General features: G+C 47.5%; 1 protein-coding gene across 6 annotated transcripts in view; it reads left to right on the top strand.

Annotated features, from left to right (window-relative positions):
- The window catches only part of IQSEC3 (IQ motif and Sec7 domain ArfGEF 3), a 112,679-nt gene that overhangs the window by 60,766 nt on the left and 25,130 nt on the right, over window positions 1–26,783 (top strand). For 5 of the 6 annotated variants that reach the window (XM_063318943.1, XM_063318976.1, XM_063318967.1 and 2 more), the window contains 3 exons: window positions 6,490–6,778; window positions 13,197–14,290; window positions 22,367–22,528. In XM_063318943.1, the coding sequence (XP_063175013.1) occupies window positions 6,490–6,778; window positions 13,197–14,290; window positions 22,367–22,528 (1,545 nt within the window). The remainder of the gene's footprint in view (window positions 1–6,489; window positions 6,779–13,196; window positions 14,291–22,366; window positions 22,529–26,783) is intronic. The other variant, XM_063318983.1, reaches the window with a different exon arrangement.

The raw sequence follows: 26,783 nt of genomic DNA, 5'->3' as shown, positions 1-26,783 counted from the left end.
GTAGCTACGGAGTGATCAGTGAGAAAGCTCAGTTTTAATTTTTTACAGGACTAACATTACTGTCCTTGAGCTCTCCTGGCCCTAGAGCCCTGTTTAGTCACTCAACTACGCTGTAAACACCTTTCTGAGAGCTATGAAAATTACTCTTAGATCATGAACGGATTCTGGTATTTGATGGTGAGGCAATGGAATCTAATGTGTGGAGCATCCAACTTTTGTGCTCCTGCCTACAGGTCTAGCTTGAAATTGTCTTGAAATATTTGGGGGGAAGGGGCTGCATGTTCTTTCTCAAGTCATCAGGATGGGAATATTTAAGATTTAATAATCTGTCGGTCAAGATCCAACAGATAATCACGGCTCAGCTCCACATCTGACAATTAGAAGCACAGATCCTTGCCAAGCTGCAAATGTGTGTTTCCAGCAGCAAGGAGATGGTGAGGAGCATGCAAGAAAGTGCACCATCCTGATGCTGTAGGAACTGAAAAGCAGTCAAATCTCTCCCAGGACAGAGTATGATACAACAGCTCTGTACAGACATGGGGAGCTGTTACTACTAGGAATGGATGTATGGGCTTCTCTGGTTTGATAATTTATTATCACTGACTTGGGCTTTAAGTTTGCAAAATACCAGGAAGGGAGAAAAAAGGAAGTCATAAAAAACCTCTACATAATACCATTTTTCCTCTGGCATCTCCCTACATCCTTCCCTCAGTGTACTCCTTATAGACAATCTTTCTGAGAAATCTGCACATAGAAGTTAAATATCAGAAGTCTCACCCATGCTAGACAAAAATAATTATGGGTGCCCAGTTGAATTGTCTCAGTGAGAACTTTTTCACCATCCTGCTTTCTTGAAACAAACGCTAGGATTCAGCCCAGAACCCAAATAACCCTGTTTTGAAATGCTAGATTAGCTATAGTATTTCATATAAGTCCTCAGTCAGATTGTCTGTTGTCACCATCTTTGTTAACAAAACGGGTTTCTGTCTGCAGCAGGCACATACAGGTCAGCAGTGCAAAAGTAGCGGGAGATATCTGAAACATGGGAGGTGTTTTCTGCAGCAGATGAAATCTCTCTGTAATAATGTCTAAGCTAGTTGCTATGGGTCATAAAAGTCATGTAGGAACATCTAGGAAGAACAGAAGAGCTGAATTTATAGTCTTCCTTTTTTATCTGATTGCAAGTGATTTACATTAATATTACAACTTTCAATCAAACAGAATTCAAAGATGTTACAAAACCTTCCCTACCTGATTGCATGACTAGCAGAAAATTGCTTCATTTATCATGCAAGAGTAGCTGTAAAAACTGTGAAAGATGGTGGTATATGATACTTCAGGGCAGCAAGTAAAGAACAGTGATTACAGTTGAAACTGCAGGGGTGATGCTGGGATACAGAACTAAATTAACCTAGTTGGATTTTGGCCAGGACATTGGGATTCACACCTTAGACTCTGCATGGGACTTTTAATTATTACAAGTGGTTAGAAAAATTTGCTCATCCAAGAAACAGAATGTGCAATGGCTCCATTCCCTTCCCTCATCCCACAGCCAGGGAGGCTGATTGCTCACTGGCCAAGGGAAAGAAAGTGGATCCCCATGATTTACTTAAGAACATTTTTTTCCCAGAGATCTTCCATGCTGTAGTGTCTATCCTTGCCCTACTAACTTTTCTTGCTGTTGGGTTTTTTTGTTACTATGATTACAATAGCTACTGAGCCTTCACTTATTAACAAAAACTGTGCTTTACCAATGCAAATCAACTATGTCACTCAGGACAGAGGGAAAAAAACAGGATTGTTAAGATTTTAGCCTATATTTCAATCTTTAGCAGTGTGTTTTGTCACTCATATGAGGATTTCATCCATTGCTGCTACTGGACAACAGAGAATAGGCCTTTTCACAACAGTTCCTCTAAACAGGTTCAAGGTGGGAGTAAACCCGGGGGAAATACAGGATGTTAAGTGGAACCATAGGGCCGTAATGCTAGCATTCAGGCTGCTAAGCAAACTCTGTCTTTACCCCTTTTTTCCATTGCCTATAAGTCACTGAAGTTTACCAGCTGAAGCTGAAATTTCCCAAGTTCGATCTCTTGCTCAAAGGTGAAGTAGGTTTGTCCTCCTTTTTGGAGGCTTTTTTTTCCCCAATGAGTAAAAGTAGTTCAGCCGTTTTATTTTTTTTTTCTCACAAAAAGAACGTGTGGAAACTACTCCCACTTCAGCAAGACTATTTCTTATTGCTTTCTGAACAGCACAACAGCCGAACCAGCAGGGGGTTAAAAAGTTTATATTTAGCATAAAAACGTCCAGCTGAAAAATGCCTTTGAGTGCTTTACTGGAATCTGATTTTGATTTGACCGAGTTTTGACCCTCAGAAAATCCCTTGCATAAGCACAATACATTCTGTATGGGCGTATTCACTGGGCTGAGAGCATGCATTGAGGAGGAAGGCAAGGTTATACGTGTCCGTGTGGTTAGCTTACATCCTTATTCTAGCACAGTGTCTTTAGGAGCTTCAGTTATGCTCTGTGAGTGGGAGAACTCAGCTTGGTGGTGCTTCTCACACAACCATGACTGAATGTGTGCACTTAGTGCTTGCAGTCTTAGGGCCCTCCTGTGTCTTGAGGAATGTCCTCAATGCCTAATGAGTTGCTGAGCATTTTGGGTTGGTCCAATGCCCTCTGTCTCATTGTCCAGGGTAAGAATCAAGTCCAGCGAGAATACTTAGGGTCAGACAGAGCCCAGTGTTCAATGGGTAGGTCCGTGGTGATGAGACAGGTCCAAAGTCAAGCTGGGGAGTCAATCTGCAGGTCAGAGTCCAGATCAAGTGGGTGCATGGCCATGGAAAGGGGAAGGAGTGCTGGAGACCAGCACTCTTACAGCCTTGCTGGGGGAGGGACTGATGGCTCTGGGCTGGGCTGAAAAGGGGGAACTGTGCAGGGGATATCTGTGGGGGCCCCAGATGAGGCGGGTCAGACCATTAAGGTCTATTAGTGCTCTAAGGGCCCTGACAAAGGCTTTCCAGAGAGCCTGGGGAATCTTCATATACGGAGGTATTCAAGAATTGACTGGAGAAAGCCCAGATCATAGAATCATAGAATCATAGAATCATAGAATTGTTGAGGTTGGAAGGGACCTTTAAGATCATCGAGTCCAACCTTTAGCCTACCCTGACAAGAGCCACTTCTAAACCATGTCCCTAAGTGCCCCATCTACCCTTTTTTTAAACACCTCCAGGGATGGTGAATCCACCACCTCCCTGGGCAGCCTATTCCAATGTTTAATAACCCTTTCAGTGAAAAAATGTCTCCTAATATCTAATCTAAACCTCCCCTGACGTAACTTGAACCCGTTTCCCCTCGTCCTATCACTTGTCACCAGGGAGAAGAGGTCAGCCCCCATCTCTCTACAACCTCCTTTCAGGTAGTTGTAGAGGGTGATAAGGTCTCCCCTCAGCCTCCTCTTCTCCAGGCTAAACAACCCCAGCTCCCTCAGTCGTTCTTCATAAGGTTTGTCCTCCAGACCCCTCACCAGCTTTGTAGCCCTTCTCTGGACACGCTCCAACACCTCAAGATCAGCCTTATCTGTGTTTGAAAATGGCCCTGCTTTGAGCAGGGAGTTGGAATACAGACCTCCAGCCTTCCCTCCCAGCCTAGGTTATTCTGTGATTCTACAAAGCCTCCTGGCTTTTCTCCTGTGTTAGCAGTGCATGCAGGGTATCCTGTCGCTGTGAATGTTACTCACTCAGACTCTAAACTGTGTGCGACAGAAAACCAAATAGGTAGCATACACTAGAGGTGATGTACAGCCTTACAGAGCCACACGCCCGAATGCTGCAAACTCTTACGCACACGCCTCACGTTCTACCACGGGCAGTCAGTGGAGGCCCTCAGAAAAATAGAGTTAAGCCTATGTGCAAGTGTTTAGAGGACCATCACGTCAGGGAATATTTGCTGGCATTTAGAGTCCATTCATGCTCGAAGGGAAGTCAACTAGCTCTCTAGTCTACTGCCTCAGGCCCTGATCTGCCCTAAAGAAAGTCTGCGCAGCACACTGTGCACCGTGGCCTTGACTCAGCAGAGCAATTTTGGGATATGTGGCTTGCTGAATCAAAGATTATGCATCTAGCTGAAATTGCTTTGTAGGGCACAGTCCGGTTCCCACTGAAATACTTGTGAGGCTTTTGGCACGCACTTCAATGAAAACATGATCAAGTCTGTGTTCACCTGGTCATCCCTTGAGCCGAGGATAAAAATTACTGCTCTGCTGGTTAAAATGAGAATGGATAGAACAGAGGCTGCCAATAAAAAATGTTGCAGTGAGGGCTGTAAGAGAAAAGTCTTTTATTAATGTTTCCTGCAACGTGGATGGACATAGAACATAAGGAGTTAAAAATAAGTACACGCTTTACATGTACGTATTTAGGTGTAGAAAAAAAGAATGTTCCATTACATAGTATCAGGAATAGAACAAGGAAAGATTTTATAAGTTGTACAACCTAAAAGGACAGTTTTATGCCTCATTTTAATGGTGGTATTTCCTGGTTGATGAGTATGCAGATATGTCATTTTAATATGCTTTGACAAAGACTGGTTTCTTCTGTGAATTTATTTTTTAAGTCTAACTGGTGACTACATGCATGTGTGTAAAAGAAGAAACTTTTTACCTTTAAATCCTTAATTTTTCTTAGTTTTGAAGTTGTGATACTGTATTTTTAGAAACTGTGGGTTCTAAGTTTGATTCTTAAATCTACTGAACAGAAGAGCTGCCATTGGAGAGAATGAACTTCCTTTTAAAGTACTAGTAAGTATGCACAAGTGGTCCGAGGCTTAGGAGGCAAAGTCTATTTACAGGTAGAAGATTTGGGCTCTTAAGTGCTTACAGCACTTTTGAAAATGAGACTTAAATGCCTCTGAGTAATTTGGGCACTACAAAAAATCATATCTAATTCCCCTGATTTTGCTCAGACATCAACACCAATCATAAAATGATTTGTTATCTAGATGACAGCAGAACCGGTCATATGTGGAGCAAATCCAAGAGAGAGAAATATGATTCAGAAGTGAATTAAATAATTTAATGGTGTTTAAATATGGGAGGCAGTACACATCCTTGATTTCAATGGAATTAAACGCATTGGTTCTGTGGTAACTATTTCCAAACTAGATGTTGCTCTCAGCTAAATACTCCTCCCCTGGAAATCGGTGGAGCTGTATCTGATGTACATAGAATCATAGAATCATAGAATCTTCATGGTTGGAAAGGACCTTTGAGATCATTGAGTCCAACCATATACACACACAAAAAAACCCCCTGCAATCTCTGCTGCTAGAGCATGCCCTGAAGTGCCAAATCTATACGTTTCTTAAATACCTCTAGGGACGGTGCAGTAGAACCCAGAGTCCATGTGGACTGGCCTGCACACTCTTGGAAATACCTCTAGGGATGGTGCAGTAGAACCCAGAGTCCATGTGGACTGGCCTGCACACTCTTGGAAATCATAAATTATTCCTCTGTAGCCCCTGGAAGGTGACTAATGTAACAACAAACAAACACTCTCATTGTTCAAACAGTCCCCCAGAATACCAAAATCTTGTTTGAAATTGGATGAATCTTGAAAATATTCAGCAAGAGAGGTTAACAGACTTCCTCAGCACTTCAGTGCATCAAATGTGCTAATCCCATCCTGTCTAGAGCAACCTGTCAGCTCTCTTAGAGTGCACTGTTGCCAGACCCTGGTTTCACACAAGCACTGCTGTGGCTGACAGGAGAAAGGGGTGTTTTCCTTTCTCCACAAGATCTCAGTGGCACAGCAATCTGTGGGTCAGAAAGAAATGGCTTCTTTCATGGAAGTTCTGCAGCCTGCTACAGCTGTATTGCAGACTGCTTTAAAGACTCAGGATCTCAGGGCTGGATGGCTCTGTTGCATCTTCATACTTCCAGGTCTCCAAGAGTTTCTCTGGAAACTCTGCAACATTTAGCTGCCCCTGCACCGTTTCCCACATGCCCTTAGAAACTCCAGGGGAAAACTGGACCCCTGGAATCCAGGCTCCATGCCAGGTGATGGAACTCTGGGATGCACAGGGGGATGCTGAGCAACAGGCAGCAAGGGCACAGAGGTGACTGCTAGCTGCTAGCTGCTCCAAGGAGCAGGAGAGGTGTCTGTAAGCCATGACACCCTCCTTGGTGCCTCACCTCCAACTGCAGTACCTTGAGCAGAGGCAGCCGGGCAGCTCCAGGAGTCACAGGACTGGTTTGTACAGCGTGTGCAGCACAGGCGCCTGCTCTCAGGGAGGGAGGTATCAGAGTTTTGGCTGCATCAACTTAAAGTCCTGATCCATCTCTGAGAGAGACCCCTCACAGCCCAGGCTCTCTAAACATTTAAAATGCAACTCAGTGAATGAGTACAGAGAACAACAATAAACATAATCATAAATAAAATATAATAAAAACAAATAAAAAAAGCGAAACATTGCATTTTGTTCACAGTGATGATCCCAGCGGTTCCACAAGCAAGAAAGCCGTGTGTGAAACGGAGGATCCGAAGGAGGCCGGCAGACAGAGTGGCCAGGAAGGCAGGTCCGACACCCTGACGCTAAAAGCCCAGCATGCGGAGCTCCAAGAAGAGCAGGCAGCGGGGTGTTCCCCTCTGGTGCAGAAGGCGAGCCTCCACCACACGGGCTCCCCAGTGAGAGTGCAGCGCAGCAAAGGGACGGCCTCGTGTTCCCATGCAGCTGCCTCCGATTATGAGCTCTCCCTTGACCTAAAGAATAAACAGGTACAGAGGCTTCCTCCTCAGGCTGTGGGAGAAGGGGACGGGGTGGGTGGGACTGCATTCGCACTGTGGTGGGATGTCTTTCAGCAAATACTTTAGCCTTTTGTTCACCTTGAGCATTTGCCCTGCCTGAACAGGCCTGGCCCTTTGGCTACGTGGGGCTGATGGAGGAAGTAGCTTCCCCCCCTCCAACCGTGACACCCTTTCACCCAAACCTGCTGGGCTCTGCTCCTCGTTGCCTGGGTTCTGTGGTCCAAAATGGACCCAGATACTCAGTTGTGACTGTAGGCTTAGAAACAGGTTGCGGGCAGGCAAGAGCTGTGGCATCCAGAGATACTGCCTTGCTCACAAGCATACAGTGCTTGTAGAGATCCCAGCAACTGATTGTCCCAAAACACCTTCCTCATGGGGTGGTCTCCAAGAGCCATCTTGCCCTCTTGGATCACACTGGGCAAGTCCCCAGAGCGCTTCCACATTAGCCTCTTCAAAGCATGTGCTTTCAGGGGCAGTGGGGTTTATTCAATGAGTGTCCTACACAGTGTCTACCACAATGTTTGTGTATTGCTACCATCCCTGCCTTCAATCTGGTGATGGATGCTGGAGAGACAGGCAGGTGTACCAGGCTGAGAGAAAATGATTCAGTTCTTGAAGTTGGAAGCCTTGCCTCCTGTGCCTGAGGCTACAGCCTGGCTCCAGAGCGCAAGTCTACCCCTGTCTAGCTGCACCTCCTGATGGGATCCCAGCAGGGGATAGCGGGACGGGGCTAATAGCAGCTGGCCTCCTTACTCAAAAGCAATGAGGTGGAATGTGTGCGTGTTTATTGTCCCCTTCCCCCCCGCCCCCCTACCCCGCCTCACGTCTCTACAGATTCCAGCCCATGAGAGCTCTCTTGTGCCAAACAAAACCTAAAGAATCATTTCTGACTTTTCCCAGGTATGGCAGCTCAAACAGAGGCTGTTTGATATGCAGACCCTGCGGTATGTGAGATGAGGAGGACAAGCAAGTGCTAGTGATGGTGTCCAGATTACGTTCAGTGGGAGAATTCAGTGGGAGCTGTGCTATTGCAGATGAAGGGTCTCAGCGAATGAGGTTCACGCAGAAGAAGCTGCTGCTCCTGGGACATCTCTGCCACTTCCCTCAAGGCATAGCTGCTGTCCTTAAACATACATATCAGATCAATGGCCCAATAAATTCCTGAGCAAAAAAGAGACCTCGGCTCTTTAGCTCTGTCTTTCTCAAAAGAGAGAGAATGCTCAACTCAGACAGAATTCCTGCTTCACACCAGGAAAAGAAACGAGAGACTAATTAACTGGCTTCACAAGCTAATGTGATATATCCTCAGGGTGGGCCAGATCTTGGCTGCTATATATGGGCTTAGCCTCCTTAATGTCCTGGAGCTGCTCTGATTTGTCCTGGGGAGCATCTGTCCTTTGGTATTTTAGCTTTAAGGTCATGTTGTCCTATCACTGTTCTTGCAGCAGAGGCCAGACCTGCCCTGGCTGCATGTGAGACAGAGAGACATGGTAGCTGCTTGTTCATTAAATTCTGATGCCTCGCAGTGCTGACCTTGCAGGGACCTAGCCTATCTCATAGGTGAAACCACTTTTCTCACAGCAAAAGGGGCTTTACAGTATGTGTGCTGCTCTAGCCTGATGGATGTCCTCAGTGGATTGCCTCCAGCTTTGGAAGGGGAGATTTTCAGGCAGTGAAGAGTATTACTTCTTCCAGTCTTGCACTCTAATAAGTGTTTTCATAGGTATTCCTATCAACTTTCTTGTCAGTTCTCTTGAGTGGGAATAAGGGTGATAGGACCCTCACAGCGCTGTCCCAGTAGTTCCCTAGTCATAGCACAAATTGTAATACATTAATAGAGCTTACAGTAAGAAAAACAGGTGGAAGGAGACATTTTTAGTCTCACAGTGCAGCTGAAGTCACATTTAGTTTTCAGGAGAGGACTGAGTGCTAGTAAGGAAGAAGGGTAGCATACAGCCTCCTCTGCAGGGCTTGGAGGTGCAGGTCATCTACCCGTCATTGCCCCTCAGCATCATACTAGAGGGTTGGTGAGTGGTGTCATGGCTCTCCTTGCTCTCTGTCCCATGAAACAGAGCATGCTGACAGTGCGCAAAGCAGAAGTACACTATGCTAGGAGGTTGGAAAGGAAACTCAAGCGCTAAAGTTTCCCTAGGCTTAAGCTCTATTGTATGTTGGGAAAATGGAGGGGATCACAGAAGACAGGAGCACGCTTTCAGTTGTACATAGTCTTCTGCTGTGCTGAAGGGCGGCAGATGTCCCATGTGTGAAGGAAAATGTCCTGTTAACACAGGGCCCTTAACAAGGGCAATATCCTTACATTGTGAAAGGTTGGTGGGAGGGAGGGGTGTTAAGAATGGGTGATAGAGAACATGTATGCTCTGTATGTCTTTTTTTTTATATTATTTTTTGCAATGCATGCATTGACTGGAGTGACTCAGATTCTGTCACTGAGCCTGATTCTCTTCTTGCTAACATGGTGGCATGTCACCATGCTCAGTGGCAGCCTGGGTGGAAAACCAGTGCTAACTGAGAATAAGATCAGGCTTATTTTCTCCTGGCAGATTTATGAATTTATGCCTATGGGCAACAAAGCCATGGGGTGTGCACCTCAAATGTTTGGCCATATTCAGGCTTGGCACTTTGGCTTGCCTTAGGCTTGCCTTGTTAAAGCTGCCTTCATGTGCAATCCCTCATGGCAATTGATATTTCACGGCCATTTCTAATTCAGCCACAAGGCCTGAGTTGCTCAGACTGAGTGTTCATATTGAGGTCCAGAAATGTATTAAGCTAATTATTCTTTGAAATCCCTCCCGACCCCCCTCCCACTTTTCCCTTCCTTTGGCGCCGGCTGTCGGATCATTCCCCAGAGAAGAGTAGCTTTAAGTAGGCAATTACTTGTGATTCATAGGGTTTATTAGGAGTGAGAGAAGGCCAATCATGTCTGGCCTTTCTCGCCTCTCAAATGGGAAGAGAAGGTTCTTCCAGCAAGCCAGACATACATCTCCATTACCTGTGACTGCTGTGGTGCTAATGGATGCCCTTTCCTCCTCTCAAGAGGAAGAAAACAGGCCAACAGCTGTGTGAAATCCTTAATTCCTCTGGAGTGTCAGTTAACTTGACCTGATAGCAAACATGAATGTCTCAGACATCAGTAGAGAGTAAATGGCTGGGGTTCATCAAGGAGAGAGAGATGGAAACCCACTCCTATCAAGCCAGGGTGGGGAGGGGATTTCTTCATGGGGGTGCTGCTTCTGACTTTGCCAGTCTTCTCAAGCACCCTTTGGACCGGTCCCTGGTCCTTGTTATCCCAGCCACAAGACACTGTAGGACTCCCCTGGCTTTGGACAGGGCCGGATGGCAGTGGACCACATGCAGAACCTGTCCTTGCACTCCTGGTTTGAACTGGAGAACAGACTATGTTGGGAGTCCTCTCACTTTACATCTTCTTCTGCTCCTTAATGCCTTAGTCCTTTGGGAGGACTGAGATAATGGGCTGCAAAAAGCTGGTTATGTTTTATCAAGGTACTGACAGCCTGCACCGTTCTTTTAGACTTTTAGAAGGATCTCTCCTCTTAGTAGTTATTAAAGTCTGCCTTTTCAGGAACTGTCCTTGCATGAGATAAACTGGCCTTTTACATCAGATCAGCGATGACATCTTGTCTTGGCCTCTAATAAGATCAGAGCATATGAATTTCATGTTTTCAGAACGGCTGTCACCTCCTTGGAAACCTCAGATAATTATAAGGCTCTTGCTTCTGCATTATTTTGCATCTTACTATTATTCTGTCCCTCAGATAGCTGTGTCTGTCCCTCCCATTTGTTCCTCTTTCCCTCCCAACACAATTAGCTTTACATTTTGATTAACCAGACTGTTATATTAAGTGCTCATGGTCAGTTGTCAGTAATAACTGTCTGGGCTGGGCCTGCACAGGTTATTGGTTTAATTTGCCTTTATCTGCCTGGCCTTCCTCCTGAAGGGAAGGGCCAAGGGATAATCAGTCTCGTTCCAGGAGCCCAACTTTAAAGAGATGTGAAAGGAGTGCTGTTTTTATGGTGGGATTTAAGATAGTCATTTTGGAAAGAAAGATAAGGAATCTCAGCAAAACCCTTCTGCTTGTTACCCAGAGTCTCTTCTTGTCCTTGTATTCCTCTTTCCAGCCACATCAAACTCCGGGGATAAGCAGGTACCTTGTTTATCCAAAACACCTACTAAGGGGTCTTGTGGTGAATGAACCTGGATCCATGGTCATGGTGTGGGTGATTTTTAGCACCAGTTCTGCAGACCCTTTCTAGGAGGGTAACAGGGCAAGTATCAGGCCAATGTTTTTTAAATTAAGGGTAAGCTGAACTCTGAGCCAGCTACCTCTATAACTGCAGCAGCCAACTCCATTGCTAAACAAATTGCTAGTATTTCTCAGTGCTATGCTTTGATACTTGCTTTGGACAGATGTGAATTCAAGGGCAGGACAAGGCAAACAGAAAACTGAAGCCTAGCCTATGTTTGAGTACAAGGCAAAGGGTCCCTGCTTCATTTCCAGTGAGGGAAATATGAAAAGATATGCCCGTTGTGCTCCCTTCGAGAAATGGCAGCCTCTCATCCAGTGTGCGGCAGGATCCCTAAGACTTGTTGCTGCCTGGGGTGATGGGGTGCCAGTGGGCAAAGCCTTCAGTACTTACTCCAGCAGCCAGGATACCAGTGCTGGGACAGAATGGCTGGGGTCATATGTTGTTCCTTACTTTCTGTCATCTCCCAAGGTCATATTGTCTTCACCTACTTCCAGAAGAGTTAGTATTGGAAAGATGCCAGAGGTGATTTACTTCTCACAGCTGCCATTCCAGGGCCTCACTTGTACCTAGATCACTCACTGATGGTTTTATCTGCAACTTACATAGTGTTACAAAAAAGGAAAAGAAGAAGCAGATGACATGACATGACTCTGCGAGCTGAGGCTCATGCTTCAGTCTCACTTTGACTACCAAAACAGTTTGCATTTAAACTCAGATCTTCTGTGAGCTCAGTCCTTCATCCTGTGAGTGCTGGGCCAGCAAGGCATGGTGAGGGGCGAGTGGTGTCTGTCTGGGGATAAGGATGCAGTCAGTAAAACTCATCCTTTGGATCTGCTAATGAGCTCATACCGTATGAATGATGTAGTGCTAATAGTTCAGGACTGATTTTACCAGCACTCCCAGTCCTGCGCTTTACCTCTTTTTTTGGCTTTTCCGCATGTGCACACACACATCTAAACACTACAGTCTGCACCTGTGAAGTGCCAACAATGTAGAGTTTAGTTCATAGTTCAGGCAAAACCTCAGTGAAGGCAACTTGAGTTCATCCTTCTTTTTTTCTGCAAGCCCATCATCCACCATCATCTTCACACTGCCCCTCTTGTCCTCGGTCAGTCACTCACTGGAACCAAGTCATCTAACATTCTCCAGTAGCATGTTAGTGAAGGTCCAGCTGCAGAGGAGGAGTGAGGGGATTACTGGAAAGTATAAATACTAGACTATGGAAGAGAAATTACCATACATACTTGCTTTGTTGAAGTCGGTTGAGATGCCACTTAGCTGTATGTGTATGTATTTACATATGTGTTGTTACCAGCTCAGGAAGGAGTAAATCCTCCTACTTCTACTTGTTCTTAATATCTTGTCTCAACATTTAAAATCCGAATTTTTTACCTTTCAAAACTGAGAGTGTTCCTTTTCTTGGGTAGTTTTTATTTCACTGCTGTCTGACACCTGAAAAACTCAGGTATCAGAAAGGAACACACTTTGGGATTCAGAGTGCTTTTTAAAAGACACTGAACGAACCCAGCCTCTGCTAACTTCTATGGAAGCTGATGTTTCTCACTAGCTCCTATGATCAAGCCAGCATTTTTTGCATTTAAAAATTAATTTTTCTTTCCTTTTTCTGAATGGTTTCTCCTTTCCCTGAGAGTATTTCCTGAGGTTACTAAGGAGAGGAGGAGCATTAGCAACACTCTGAGACAAGGGATGATGCTTGACATTACCAGAGCACTGCTGACCAGGAAGACATGTTGCTGAAACGCTGTATTTGCAGTGATGAACGTGCCCTAAAGGCCATCAGAAGTGGGTCTGCAAGGGAAGGGCAACTCCAGGCTCCAGCTTGTATGACTGATGCTCTAGGAAGAGGCAAGATCATGTTACAGCTGTGAGGAAGCTCACAGTACAGATGCTTTAGCCTGTGATGCCCTAAGGGGGGCCTTATGTTGAAATCAAGGGCTTGGCAGTGCAGGAAAAAGCTAATTCAGTGTTAGAAGTTCCTCTGACAGTCATTATTCACTAATCAGGGTAGGAACTGGTGTAACAGAAAGCCGTCAGAAGTCAATTAGCAAAAAATAACCTCTCCTGTTTGTATGTCTTTCAGATCGAAATGTTAGAGCACAAATACGGAGGTCACCTGGTATCTCGAAGGGCAGCCTGCACCATCCAGACTGCTTTCCGTCAGTACCAGCTCAGCAAGAACTTTGAGAAGATCCGCAACTCACTGCTGGAGAGCCGCATGCCACGCCGCATCTCTCTGAGGAAAGTCCGGGTCCAGAACTCGGAAAGCTTCTCCGCTGAGAAAGCCCTAGTGGAGGGGTACAACTTTGTGGGCATCCCATTGGTGAGGTCCCCATCTTTGCCAGCCACCATCAGTGGAGCACTGACCGAGCTGGAGGACTCCTTCACAGAACAAGTTCAGTCCCTGGCCAAGTCTATTGATGATGCCCTCAGCACCTGGAGCCTGAAGACCATGTGCTCACTGCAAGATGGGGGCTCATACCAGATAAGGGAGACCTTCAGTGCCAGCTCAATGCAGCCAAACCAAGACTTAGAAGCTGAGCTGCAAGACAAGGAGAAGGAGGAAGGACTCCTGCCAGATACCCTACCCAAGAGCAGCAGCACTCTTATGATGGCTTTTCGAGACGTCACAGTCCAGATTGACAACAAGAACATCTCTGTCTCATCGTCTACCTCGGTGTCCATGGCAAACTGCCTCAGCAGCAATGGCCAGGCTGGGCTCTCTCAAGCTACCAAGGCTGAAGAAAGCCCAGGAGAAGGGGAGGGAGAAGCCAGTGAACCACCATCTGCCCCAGAGAGCTTACCTGAATCCGGAGCTCTCCAGAACAGCCACACTCTCACCGAGGTGAATGTCAGTACTAATGGCACAGGAGACAGCAGTGCTGAGCCTGGGCAGATGTCAGTGCAGAAGCTCCAGTTTGATGCTAGCAATGAGATGGGGCAAAGCAAAGGCTCTGAGTCTGAGAATGCAGACAACTCAGAGCAGCTGAGCAGCAGCAGCACCTCCACTTCAGCCAAGTCAGCCTCTGAGGTGTCCTCAAAAGAAGCACTGCAGGCCATGATCCTCAGCCTCCCAAGGTACCACTGCGAGAATCCAGCTAGCTGCAAGTCCCCCACACTTTCCACAGACACCATGAGGAAGCGCCTCTACCGCATTGGGCTGAACCTCTTTAATATGTAAGTGACTCTTCCTCTTTCGTGTTTCCCAGCCTATTTCATGCCTCACAAGAACAGGTGACGGCAAGCTCTTAGTCTAGATCCATATCTGGGGAAGTTGTTTTTTATTCAAGGGCATGGCTATCTGGGTATGCAATGCAGAGCACGGGTTGGCTGCCCAGAAGCTTTTTTCCTAAAGTCCCCCAAGTGCTGTCCTGATCATCTGCCTAACAGAGGAGCAAGCCCAGTGCCACATGAGTAGTGCTCATGCTCTCCTGACTTCTGAACCTTCAGTCCCAGTTGCTGACCATTTAGCATCCACCAGCTGAGCCTGGGATCTAGGTTCCTGCTCCACTCTGTTGCAAAGGAACAAGGATAGCTGGGGATGTAAACCCAGCCCTGGTTACTTAACATGGAGCATTCCCAAGTGAAGGGAAGTAGAGCTGAGCTTGGCTAGCCCGGTATCAGTGCTCCGGCTGTCATTTTCCTTATGGTATTTGGGTAGATTTTCACCTGACAGACCAGGTTTAGTCATCTCAGTCTCTCACACATCTGAGTCTGATATCCTATGAAAAGTCTGTAGGTGTGAAAGCAAAAGCAGAGCAGCCCGGAGATTACTGTCAGAAGAGGTTAACTGAAGGGGTCACACATAGTCTATTTTGGATTGGCAGAAAGCAGCTGAGCTGCTATAAGGAGCTTTAGATTTGCTCGTTGCCTTTCAATGAGACTTTTCTCATCAAAGCAAGCCATGAGAAATACTGGTTTTTGCTCCATCATCACATACTCATCTTACGCTGTCTTGGTTTCCATTTGAGTCCCCTGATGAAGATGCTGGGGATGTAATGCACTCATACTAGAAGAATGTTTTGCCACACATTAGCATGGGCCTTTTGGTGAGAGTGAAGTCTAAAGATTATGCAATCCTAGGCAGAAGTTTTGCACAGACAAGAGGGCAATGCACAGGGTTTATGTATGTGTAGCATGGAGGCTGTGGACTCCAGGAGGCAGGAACCTGGAAGAGAGAATTTTAGGGCTGGGCTCAGACTGCATCCAGAACTGAAGTGATGTTAGAGCAGACAGATTTGGAACTCTCACAGAACTGAGGAGGTCATTTTACTAGCTCTAAGATCAGGTCGCTAACAGGTGGGTCCATGTTTATATATCAAAGTCAGGCTCTGGGCGCACACAGATGTGCCTGATGAACACAAGAAGGCTGGAATGAGAGAAGGTAGGCACCAAACACAGGTGGGGGTTGATTATGGTATAATTCCAGGTCTGCACAGATGTTTTGGTGTTTGTGTTGGGATAGGTGTACTTCTGGAGGGGACATGGGGCTCACAGCTCTGCTACTGTTTCAGTATTCTCAGCTGTGCTTGGCAGGAGTCCCTCCACCCAATGCGTTTTCCTTTGGTTCCTGCACAGTCGACATGAACACTGATGTGAAGATAAAGCAGGAGTGAAAATGCTTTTTCCTGGCCTCTCCTCCTTCGCTAGTCTGCCTGGCACACATTCATGTGACATATTAGCAGCACCAGGTCTGTCTTGGGGAAGCAGCTCTGCCATCCTCCCTTCAGTGACCTGAAGGTCCCTGTGGGATAGAAGACTTAATGTGGAACTCCAAAACACAACTTCCTAGCCAGACCTCTCCTGCACCCTTGAAACTATCTGCTGAAATAATGTGCAGTAACCTGTAAGGCTCAGTTTTCTTGACAAAACATTGGAGGATAGGGAGGCAGGGAACTGACCATGGCCAAACAAACAAAACCACTGCAGTCTGCAGTGAACCCACAGCCAAGCAACAAAAAACTCCCCCACCAGCACACACAGAAGGGAGGGGGGCCAATAATGCAGAAGAATGGAGGCTTGCAACAGCAAGGACCATCGGGAGGAAGAGACTTCCCCTGAAGCCTGAAGTGCCCTTGCAGAACCCCTTCACTGCTCTGCAGACTGAAGAGGAAAGACCAGTCACCTGAGGAGAGACACTGGAGCTGAGTAAGGCAGCCTGATCTGCTCCCCAGGGCAACTAAGAAAAGGTGACAGGTGATAAGTAGTAGGTGACTCTCTTCTGAAAAGTATGGAGGCACCCGATGGAACCTCAATCCATCCCACATCCAGTGTGAATGCCAGTGCCAGCAATAGATGCCCAGAGCCTGGAGGAGGATCACAGTTCAGCGGGAGAGCACCTGGAGTGCAGCACAAAGGAATTCCAGTCACTCCAGCCAGTAAGTTAGCTTCATTGGGGGCCCAACTTAAATGCCTCTATGCAAACGCACGTAGCACGGGGAATAAACAAGAGGAGCTAGAGACGTGCACACCTGCAGGGCTATGATCTTAGTGGCATCATGGAGACGTGGTGGGATGGCTTCAATGACTGGAGTGTTGGAATGGAAGGACAGGCAGGGGAGATGAGGGGGGAGTGTAGCCCTCTATGTCAAGGACCAGCTGGAGTGCATGGAGCTCTGCCTGGTGATCAATGAGGAGCCAACTAAGAGCTTATGGGTCAGGATTAAAGGGAGGGCAGGGACAGGCGATGTTACAGTGGGGGTCTGTTACAGACCACCCAACCAGGAAGACAAAGCAGATGAGTCCCTTTATAGACAGATAGGGGCAGCCTCACGTTCACAAACCCTGGTCCTCATGGGGGACTTCAGTCATCCCAATATTTGTTGGAGGGACAACACAGCAGGGCATAAGCAATCCGTGAGATTCCTGGAATGCATTAATGATAACTTCCTTCTCCAAGTGATAGAGGAGCCAATGAGGGGAGGTGCCATGCTGGACCTTGTTCTCGCCAACAAGGAGGGGCTGGTGGGGAATGTGAAGGTCAAGGGCGGACTTGGCTGTAGTGACCATGAAATGGTGGAGTTCAAGATCCATAGGGCAGCAAGGAGGGCACAGAGCAAGCTCGCTACCCTGAACTTCAGGAGAGCAGACTCTGGGCTCTTCATGGATCTGCTTGGTGGAGTACCATGGGATAAAGCCCTGGAGGGAAGATGGGCCCAAGAAAGCTGGTCAATATTCAAGGATCACGTCCTCCAAGCTCAGGAGCAATGCATCCCAACAAAGAGGAAGCTGGGCAAAAATGCCAGGAGGCCTGGATGAACAAGGTGCTCCTGGACAAACTCAAACACAAAAAGGAAGCCTAGGGACGGTGGAAGCAAGGACAGGTAGCCTGAGAGAAATACAGAGAAATTGTCTGAGCAGGTTAGGAAAGCTAAAGCCCAGAGAGAACTAAATTTTTACAGGGATGTCACGGGTAACAAGAAAAGCTTCTACAGGTACGTCAGAGATAAAAGGAAGACTAGGGAAAATGTGGGCCCTCCCTAGAAGGAAACGGGAGAAGTGGCTACCTGGGATATGGAGAAGGCTGAGGTACTCAACGACTTTTTTGCCTGTTTTCACTGGTAAGTGCTCTAGCCACACCTCCCAAGTCGCAGATAGGGACTGGGAGAATGAAGAACCGCCCACTGTAGGAGAAGGTCAGTTTTGAGACCATCTAAGGAACCTGAAGGTGCACAAGTCCATGGGACTTGATGAGATGCATCTGTGGGTCCTGAGGGAACTGATGGATGAAATTGCTAAGCCACTATCCATCATGTTTGAGAAGTCGTGGCAGTCTGATGAAGTTCCCACTACTGGAAAAGGGAAACATAACGCCCATTTTTTAAAATGGAAAAAAGGAAAACCCGGGGAACTACAGGCCAGTCAGTCTCACCTCTGTGCCCAGCAAGATCATGGAGCAGCTCTTCCTGGAAACCATGCTAAGGCACATGGAAATAAGGAGATGATTTGTGACAGCCAACATGGCTTCACTAAGGGCAAACTGTGCCTGTCAAATTTGTTGGCCTTCTACAGCAATGTTGCAGTGTTGGTGGCTAAAGGGAGAACAACTGATGTCATCTACCTGGATCTGTGCAAAGTTTTTGACACTGTCCTGCATGACATCCTTGTCTCTAAATTGGAGAGAAAAGATTCAGTGGACAGGGAATTGGCTGGATGGTCGCACCCAAAGATTTGCAGTCAATGGCTCAATGTCCAAATGGAGACCAGAGACAAGTGGCATTCCTCAGCAGTCAGTGTTGAGACTGGTGCTGTTAAACATCTTTGTTGGCAACATGGACAGAGGAATTGCGTGCACCCTCAGGAAGTCTGCTGATGACACCAAACTATGTGGTGCAGTTGACACGCTGGAGGAAAGGGATGCCATCCAGAGGGACCTTGACAGGCTTGGGAGGTGGGCCTGTGCCAACCTCATAAAGTTCAACCAGGCCAAGTGCAAGGTCCTGCATGTGGGTCAGGGCAATCCCAAGCACAAATACAGGCTGGGCACAGAATGGCTTGAGAGCAGCGCTGAGGAGAAGGACTTGGGGGTGTTAGCTGATGAGAAGCTCAACATGAGCCAGCAATGTGAGCTTGCAGCCCAGAAAGCCATCCTAGGCTGCATCAAGAGAAGCGTGGCCAGCAAGTGGAGGGAGGTGATTCTGCCCCTCTACTCTGCTCTTGTGAGACCCCACCTGGAATACTGTGTCCAGCTCTGGGGCCCCCAACATAAGAAGGACATAGACCTGTTGGAGCCAGTCCAGAGGAGCGCCACGAAGATGATCAGAGGGCTGGAGCACCTATGCTATGAGGACAGGCTGAGAGAGTTGGGGTTGTTCAGCCTGGACAAGAGAAGGCTCTGGGGAAACCTTGTGGCCTTTCAGTACCTGAAGGGGGCCTACAAGAAAGCTGGTGAGGGACTTTTTACAAGGGCATGTAGCGATAGAACAAGACATAATGGCTTTAAACTGAAAGAGGGTAGATTTAGATTAGCTATTAGGAAGAAATTCTTCACTATGAGGCACTGGCACGGGTTTCCCAGGGAAGTTGTGGATGCCCCATCCCTGGAAGTGTTCAAGGCCAGGCTGGATGGGGCTTTGAGCAGCCTGGTCTAGTGGGAGGTGTCCCTGCCCACGGCAGGGGGGTTGGAACTAGGTGATCTTTAAGGTCTCTTCCAACCCAAACCATTCTATGATTCTATGACCTGTTAGCTTTGGGGAATGAAGCCTTTGTTTTATTCTCTGAGCAGGATCTAAGGGCCGCATGGCTCCCTTTGTGACACTGTAGCGCACCTCCATCCAAGGGGCTGGGAAGGCCATTCAGCTTTCTGATCTTATTTGGTTGTTGGTTTCCTTGTCAATTTCCAGCAAGAAACCATTTTACTATTGTAGGATTTGCGATGTGGGCACCATCCCGCAGGTCATGGAGCTGAGGCCATGCTCGCATGTGCACACATCCTTTTTGCTGACCAGTCCCCTGGACCAAGAGCTGAAAGCCTCCAGTTGCTAGCACCGTCTGCCATAGTCTATCTGGCCTTGCGTTGCCTTTTCAGCAAGCAGCACTCTGGCTCAGAGCAGGCCCCTGGGAGCACATTGATGCTGCGCTGCCGTGGCACTTTCCCCATCCCCACTCTACAGTGAGGGGGTGGAATCCCTGGAATGGAGAGTGCTTCATTATGCGGCGCTGCTGTAATAACTCAGTGTGTGTGGGCAGCTGGCTGCGTGGGCAGAGGGAAAGCCAGCAGGACGTGAGGAATCCCGCAGCATTTGCTGGCTGTGCTTAACACCCCTGCAACACTAAAGAAAATAGCAGGGACCAGGCTCAGGAGAGATGGAATTGGAGTTGTCTGCTGCACATCTGGGCAAAAGCCGCATGCTGCAGTACATGGGATATATATGCAAGTGTTCAGTGGCAGAGGTGCTGTATTGCTATCAGGATTTTGTGGGGAACAAATTGAATTCAGGGAAAAAATGATGAAAGGCTGCTGTTAGCAAAAGAATAGTGTATGCATGTATATTTGAGTTATAGTCTAGGCAGTGCAGGAGGGCTGTCACAGCCAGACTGTTTTATCCTACATCCTTTTGCATTGCGTGTGCCATCTCTACTGAAATCTGCACATCTGTGTGAGTGTGTGAGCTGTTTTTTTCTGGACACATTCAGCTCCCAGCTCCTCTGGAGTGAATCCACATTCAGTCTAGTGGCTTTGGAGTCACACCAGTGTAGCTGAGATCACCCTTGTGCTGTGAACACCATCCTGTCCCTCACCAAATACCAAAGTGTGCAGGTGGAGGTGTATTTCATGAATCTCTGTTGCTTAACTTGGCTTTATCCGTGACCATATGACCTCTGCACTTAGCAGAGAACTTTGCCTGTGCTCTTCAAAGGTGAACCAGGAGATCTGTGTGATAATACGGATGATGCATTGTTGCTTTTCCCTGAAGAAGGCCTGGGTTTTTCAATATCAGATCTTGCAGCTCTCCTGTTCATAAATGTCATGGGCCGACTTGTTCTCCCAGCCACTCTCCCTGGGGATGTCACGCTGCCCAGGATATTTCCTTTGTTCCATTGCAGAGTAAGCAGAACTATTTCAAGCCTGCCTACTTTTTTGTATCCGTGAGGCCCCTGTAAGGAGCAGACCATTCTCCTGAATGCCGATCCCCCTAAAGCTAGACATATGTTGCTCACCCACATCCTTCACCACCTGACAGTGTCACAGTCTGTGCCTGTGCATATCATGCATTCACGTGCTCTAAGATCTCATGCTATCCTTTCCTCACCCCATGAAACTGCCTGAGCAAACTCACTCCTTGAGCCTTGACAAAAATCCCTGAATTTGGGTTAATGATGGAAATACGGCATCCCTTCATGAAGAAGCTACCCTCTTTCCTCTCCATCTCACCAGCTCAGAGAACCAAAGGAATGTGGAAATCTTCCTGGCGTTGCACTAATTCCCCTCAGCAAGAGTGCATCATGACTGACACCCTTCAGTGGGGCAGACTGAAATATAGGAAGAAAACCTCCTGCACAATACACACATACACACTCATTCCTGCCTGGACTGTGGGACAGGCACCACTCATAGGCTCACAGACACTCCCAGGATACATAGGAGCATGTGTGCTCATTGGAGACATGAGGAAAAAGGCAAAATGTGCAGACACAGGGTCTCTGATGGACATGTATGGTGCAAGAGAAATCTGCATGTACAGGACATAGACACACGCAAACATGTGTGCTTGTTGAGACACGCGCTACCCACCCCCCCCAAGAGCTGCATATGCGGGCACAGACACTGGCGCAGTAAGAAGCAGAAAATCACTCCCACAACAAGGCAGTCAGGCCCACTCAGCACCAGGCCTGCTCTCGGAGAGGCACTCACAGCCATGGAGGGAGAAAAGCCCTCTGCCTGGGAGCTGCTCTCAGCTCTCTCCCAGCTCTGACAAGGCATTCTCCAGGTGCGTGCTCTCATCCACCCACACACAGAGATTTCTGCCTGAGGGGGTAAATCAATAGAGAAGGGAAGAACAATACAGCCAAAGGTGGGGGGAGCGGAGGAAGAGATAAGCAAATCTGAGCATGGGATTTCTGTTCAGGCAGCCAGCATCAGGCTCAGGTGAGGAAGGTAGAAAGTGTCACTCAACACTGAGCACTAAAAAACGTATGAAAAAGAGATGCAGGAAAAGTGCCCACCTTTGGTCGTCCCCCTTGTCTTGAGCCTCATTTGCCCATAGTCCCTGGCAGCAATGTCTCCTAATGCTGTCCACTGTCACATTTTTGCCTTTGTCTGCCCTACAGAAGGTGCAACCCCAGCTCCCCTAAAGCAAAGGGTCACGTGCCCAGCTCTCAGCCCTGGTCTTTGGGGGGAGCTCTCTGTGGGTTGCATTTGGAGCAGCTGAACGTACTGATATTTCTTGTGCTGTCTGTGTGGGACACACAGTCTAATCATGTCCTCATGAGAGTCACTGATGTGACTGGTATTGTGCAGCAGGGTCCATTGTAGCAGTGGTATGGCACTTGTGATCACCAGGTGACAGCAGGTGCTACAAGCGACACGACATGTCCCATGGCATCTGATTGTCCTTAGCGGCAACTGGGAGGGAGTCCCCCAAGTGACTTTTCCTTGCCCCCCACCAATGTCAACCCTGCCACACACAGGAACTCATAGGAGCCCATGCACATAATGGGGGCTGCATTGCTGCAAGCCATGAGGTCAGGCAGAGGCAATAATGCCTCAATGCGATCATGCAAACTCACCATGTCTCTGTCCTTCCCTTTCAGAAACCCAGACAAAGGCATCCAGTTCCTGATCTCCCGAGGCTTCATCCCGGACACCCCCATTGGGGTGGCACACTTCCTGCTCCAGCGGAAGGGTCTCAGCCGCCAGATGATTGGGGAGTTCCTGGGTAACAGCAAGAAGCAGTTCAACAGGGACGTCCTGGAGTAAGTGTGGAAACTTCCCCTCCTCCCTGCACTGTAAAGGAGTTGCCAGCCAACTCTGACCCTGGCTGCACCAGCAAGCGCCCCATCCTCCATGCGCTTCCATCCCCCCTCTGCAGGAAATTCACCGTCCCCCCTCTCTATTTGACACCTCTCAGTGCATTTCCCAGTAACGTGTTTCCCCCTTAATATCAGCAGCTCTTTCATTTCAGTCTCTCCTCAGAGGGCCTGCAATCATCTAGCGGGAGCTCAGCACCGTTGTGTGGTAGGACTAGTGATGCTGGGAAGTTCTGTGGCTGGGAAACTCTGTGACTGGGGTCTCACCCCATCCAGATAAAGCACCTCTGATGCTCTCTGGGAAGTACTAAGAGAGGCAGAGGAGGAAAAATATCTGCTCCTTGCTGCGAGACCAGCAGGGGAGCAGCGAATGCTGGCTCCACACCTGGTTCTATTTCTGTCAAGTTTTGAGATGGGTGACCTTTTCAGTTTGTCCAAATGCATTACGGGGGTAATAAGAGGGGAGTTGGTCCTGTTTGCGGTAATGAAGAGGCCTGCATGAGGAAGCATGCTACTAATGGTTTATCATTACCTCTGCAGTCACAGAGCACTGAGGAACACCCCCACTCCAAAAACTCCAATGGGCTGAGCTGACCCTTTTCTGAGCAAGATCTCAGGTTTCTTCCCTGCTTCTGTTCGGTGGCTGCCTTTGCTGGATTGTTCCCTTCAGTTCTCTCACCATGGCCCTCTCCTGGTTGCACAAGCCATGCATCTCTCAGCCTACACTTCTCTTCCAAGTCTTGCAATTTGGGCTACAAAATCCTGTGAATATCTGACACCTATACTACCTCAGCACCTGCCTGTTGCTCTGCCTTCCATATTGTAACCTTTGCTAACTTGTTAGCGCCCAGCGTCACAGGATCAGGGTCTGAATTATTGGGAAGGAAAGCATCTTACCTGTTTATCTGAGCGTTGTCCAAGATGACAGGCATTCTTGCAAAGATAGGCCTGGGGAACTAAGATGAGCCTTCATTTCCGAGGGGACATCAGGAACAGGGGACACCACCTCTCCCACCCTGAGAACTGCTACAGTGAAAGCAGGGCGAGTTTGCACCAGAGTGTGAATGTGAGGGTTGCCATGCAGGGTGATGCGATGTGTGTAGTCAGGGGGCAAAAAGGTTGTTCAGAGACCTGTTTCAAGGGATGACCAGCACTCAGCTGGGTCATTTCTTTTATTAGGCGAAAGCACGGTTCTTAGTAAGAGCAGCCTTTCCATTAGGCAGGAAGTCCTTTGCACTTGATCCTTTATTATATTCTCCCATTCTCCAAAATGTTTTCTATCTATCTCCCTTGAATTTGCAGTGGCTTCTCTTGAACCAAGCCAAATGGAATGCTAAATCCAATACACACACTACTTCTACTCCAGGGAAAGACTGGAGGATGCCAGTTCAAGAGCCAAATCTGGGCACAAATTTCAAAATTCATTCCTGCTGAAATTGCTGCTTATTGCTGCAAGTACCTGACCTTTGGTCCAGCTCTTTTTTTAATATACTGTATGGGTATTGATTTGGCCAGCAACGAGACACATGTTCTCTCCAGTCTCTTCATGCTGAGAGCTACAATTAAAAGTAATTGCCTCTTTTTCTCCACCAAGCAATGTGTGGGCTGCTTCCCCTGACAGATACTCTGATGAAGTCCAAACCTTGCCTCTGCACAGACAGGGAAATATTGCAATAGCAATAGGCTGGCACTTCCTTGTAGTCCTAAATTTGCCAGCATCCCGGCAAATGACCATGTTCTTCTGACTCACATGTGACTACAAACTCTGTAGTCAGCAGGTCCTGGGAACAGTCCCTATTGCAAAGCTTGGTGTCTGCCTCCCAGACTCAATGCCCAGGAGCTGCTGTGTTGTAGTTGCCTGCCTCCTCCGTGTTGTAGGAGGGCCATTAAAGCAGGTGGCCCTACTCCATCATGCTCATTACTCTTAGTTTCCACTGCACTTCTCAATGTAGCACTCCAAGTGTTCGAAGAAAGAGTGACCCTGCCATCCTATTTACAGATGTAGAAAGCAAGGCTCAAAGATGGTGTCATGGTTTTGGCCGGATTGGCCAATCAGAATGACAGATGGCCCTCACCCCCACTATCCTCAGATAGGAGAGGAAGAGATAAGGAGATCTATGAGTTTAGAAAAAGAACTAAACTACTTTAATGAAAAAAAAATAAATAAAGAAATAAGAAATAATGAGAAAATAAAAAAAAAAGTATACAATACATACAAAACCGTACCCAGCTCCCAGGATGATGATCGCGTCACCAGCAGACACAGGGCAAGTCCCAGACTGGAGTCAGCAATGAACAGGAGCTGAATTCTGGATCTGGAGTAAGGAGTGCTCAGATCGGGATCAAAGGCAGACGAACAGGCAGGGTCCTCGGATGTCAGCCATTGAAGAAAAAGAGCGAGGCACTTGCCCCTTTGATCCCTCAGCTTTTATACTGAGTGTGATGCATATGGGATGGAATACCCTGTTGCTCAGTTTTGGGTCACCTGTCCTGTCTGCTCCTCCCTGCAGGTGGGACCCCTCTATGCTTCTCCGCTTCCAACCCTCTAACGGGGCAAGCAGCAAAGTTAGCTGACCTTGGTTGTTATAGCAATAAGTCTAAGCAAGAGCCTCTGTGCACACCGTTCCTTGGTATAATCAGGTCTTATCACTCTCAGAGTGAACAGTTTCTGAACAATGTGCTGTTAATTTCAGAGTTTAGTCAGTTAGAAGAGGTCCAGCTAAAAAGTAAAATTACAAAACAGAAAATTGGTTCTGTTTTACCTCAATCCAGGCCAGATGGGAACTGAGCTATTGAGGCTATGTGTACGTGGACATATCTTGGACATGGCCTGTGTGTACATGAACATATGTCAAGAAACTGGGTCTGAATTCGGGGTTCAAACCTGTGTCTGATCTCTCCAAGCAACAGACGATGTTCTTGCACTAACAATCCATGCTGCCATCCCCTCTTCACAGTAAATTGCTGATTTGTCTTCCTTAAAGGCAAAAATAAAAGTAAACATAAAATATACACAAAATGTTTTAAAGCGGGAAGGAAAAACACACACAGAGCTGGTTGTAGCTGTGCTGTTTGCAGGTACTTTTACTCTCTTCCTGTGTCAGTTCTGAGCTTGGGGATAGCAATGGTTGTTGGGTTTTGCAAGCAAATTTTCATCAAGTGCTTGTGAGAGCTGGATGGGTAATGACTGCACACCCAGTGGTGTGACATGCATGGAAACAAGAGAAATTCTGACCCAGGATTATCATCGTGGGTATTTTTCCCATCCATGCTGCAGGAAGAAGAGGGATAGCAGTGTAGTATAGTGTGCTGGCATTTCCAGTGCACTATAGCTCAAGGGCTAGTCACAACTTCTGAGCTGTTTGTGTGGGAGCAGAGGCAGCTTAAGGACCTTTTGACATTCTAGAACTGTCTAAGACATAGTCTGGTTCTCATTCCCCATCCAACTCCAATCAAATTAGCTCAGGAACACTGGCACAGGTTGGGAGAATGGACTCTGCAAGGGCTGTCTCGCAGTCCCCATATATACCCACACTTAGTAAACCAATGTTAGGGTGCGGGGTATTTCCTGGCAACCATGTGGCAGACAGGATAGCTCCTACAGTAGCTTCTGCACAATATGCCTAATTCCACAGTCATTTTTGTGGCCCACAAGTGCAAAAGAATAGGCACTGCTGGTCCTGGGAAGCTCAAATGCCCAGGCAGGGTGGCCATGAGCAGGCAGTAGTTGTTGAACAGGCACTGAGCAGCTGCAGTGAGCAAGCCTGCGTGCAGGGGCAGTTGTCTCTCATCTTTCATGTCCACGACATGGCCCTGGAGCTTTCCTGGCCCATCTTCTCCCTCCCAAAAGCAATTTCAATTATTGATGCCACTTGCTGTGTTAGTTTAGCTTTCGCTTGATATGAAAAATTGTGTTAGAATTGTGTATTGTAAGCATTGTTTTTATTGCAACCAGGTTGAATTAACCCAACTGCATGAATAAATAATAGGACAGCTTTTAAAACATCTGCAAAAGTGTCAGCCTCCCTTGTGCATTTGGAGGAGGGGCAGAGCTGCCCAGGTTACAAACTCCAGACTCAGCTGTAAGTCCAGCCATTAAGTCTATACTCTGCAAACTTCTCTTGGTTTACATAGGTATTAAAGCTGTGCTGACTGACAAACAAGCCAACCACTGCCTATTCCTGGAGTCAGGCAACAGAGC

The sequence above is a fragment of the Chroicocephalus ridibundus genome, chromosome 1 (genome assembly GCF_963924245.1).
Source record: "Chroicocephalus ridibundus chromosome 1, bChrRid1.1, whole genome shotgun sequence".
Lineage (NCBI taxonomy): Eukaryota > Metazoa > Chordata > Aves > Charadriiformes > Laridae > Chroicocephalus > Chroicocephalus ridibundus.
The sequence above is the reverse complement of the archived record's forward strand: the minus strand, read 5'-3'. Positions and strand labels throughout refer to the sequence as shown.